The sequence below is a fragment of the Penaeus monodon genome, chromosome 28 (genome assembly GCF_015228065.2).
Source record: "Penaeus monodon isolate SGIC_2016 chromosome 28, NSTDA_Pmon_1, whole genome shotgun sequence".
Lineage (NCBI taxonomy): Eukaryota > Metazoa > Arthropoda > Malacostraca > Decapoda > Penaeidae > Penaeus > Penaeus monodon.
The window spans coordinates 3,206,941-3,207,769 of record NC_051413.1 but is presented as its reverse complement, the minus strand read 5'-3'; the positions used below and the strand labels follow the sequence as shown (position 1 = coordinate 3,207,769).

The window sequence follows — 829 nt, the reverse complement described above, 5'->3', positions numbered from 1 at the left end:
TTATCAGTTCAGTTATTATCGCTGGTGTGTACATGCATTCCACTTCCTTCAGCAGAGATATATGCGAAATTTATTTTTCGTTGCAGATGGCGCTGTTCCTTCTTGTTGGCATCGTATTGCTCCCCACGACCAGAGCTGTGTTCCACCCGTACTACTGTTACAACACTCCATTTCCCACCACTCCGCCCGGCTGCATTCCACATGTTTCTCCTTATGCACAGACTCTGGCTCACCCCCCGCTTTTGAACACATATATGCCCGGTACTCCATCATTACCAATGGCTCCTCATATGCCCATGGTTTCGTCTTTGCTCATGGGTTCACATTTACCTGCGATTCCACCTATGCCAATGGCTCCACATATGCCTATTGTTCCACCTATGACTAGTATGGCTACTCATATGCCTTTCGTTCCACCAGTGACTAGTATGGCTACTCATATGCCCTTTGTTCCACCAATGACTAGTATGGCTACTCATATGCCCTTCGTTCCACGAGTCACTAGTATGGCTACACACATGCCCATGATTCCGCCAGTGCCAATGGCCCCACCCATGAATATGGTTCCTCATATGCCCATGCCTCTGCCCATGACTTCCCACGCACCCATGATTCCTCCCCTGGGCTTGTCCTCTGTCCTTCCACATGCCAACCCCAGCGTCCTGCCCCAGCTGATTCCCCCCGTGCACCCCCCTGTGACGCCGCCAGTGAGCATCCAGTGTTACCTTGTTAGCGGACGTCCGGGGGTCTTCCCGGGATGCTAGGTAAGCTACAGCAGTAAATTTGAAAACATAAATGATATAGTGTTGGACTTTACAATACTGAAATT

The 829-nt window shown here is 49.9% G+C and overlaps 1 protein-coding gene across 1 annotated transcript; it reads left to right on the top strand.

Annotated features, from left to right (window-relative positions):
• Positions 1 to 86: 86 nt before the first annotated feature.
• Positions 87 to 795, top strand: LOC119590917 (protein mono-ADP-ribosyltransferase PARP4-like; the record flags this gene model as incomplete). Its single annotated transcript, XM_037939655.1, is given in 1 exon segment — positions 87 to 795. A coding segment is annotated over 1 exon segment (678 nt), but the record flags the coding sequence as incomplete, so codon positions are not given.
• Between the last annotated feature and the right edge of the window lie 34 nt (positions 796 to 829).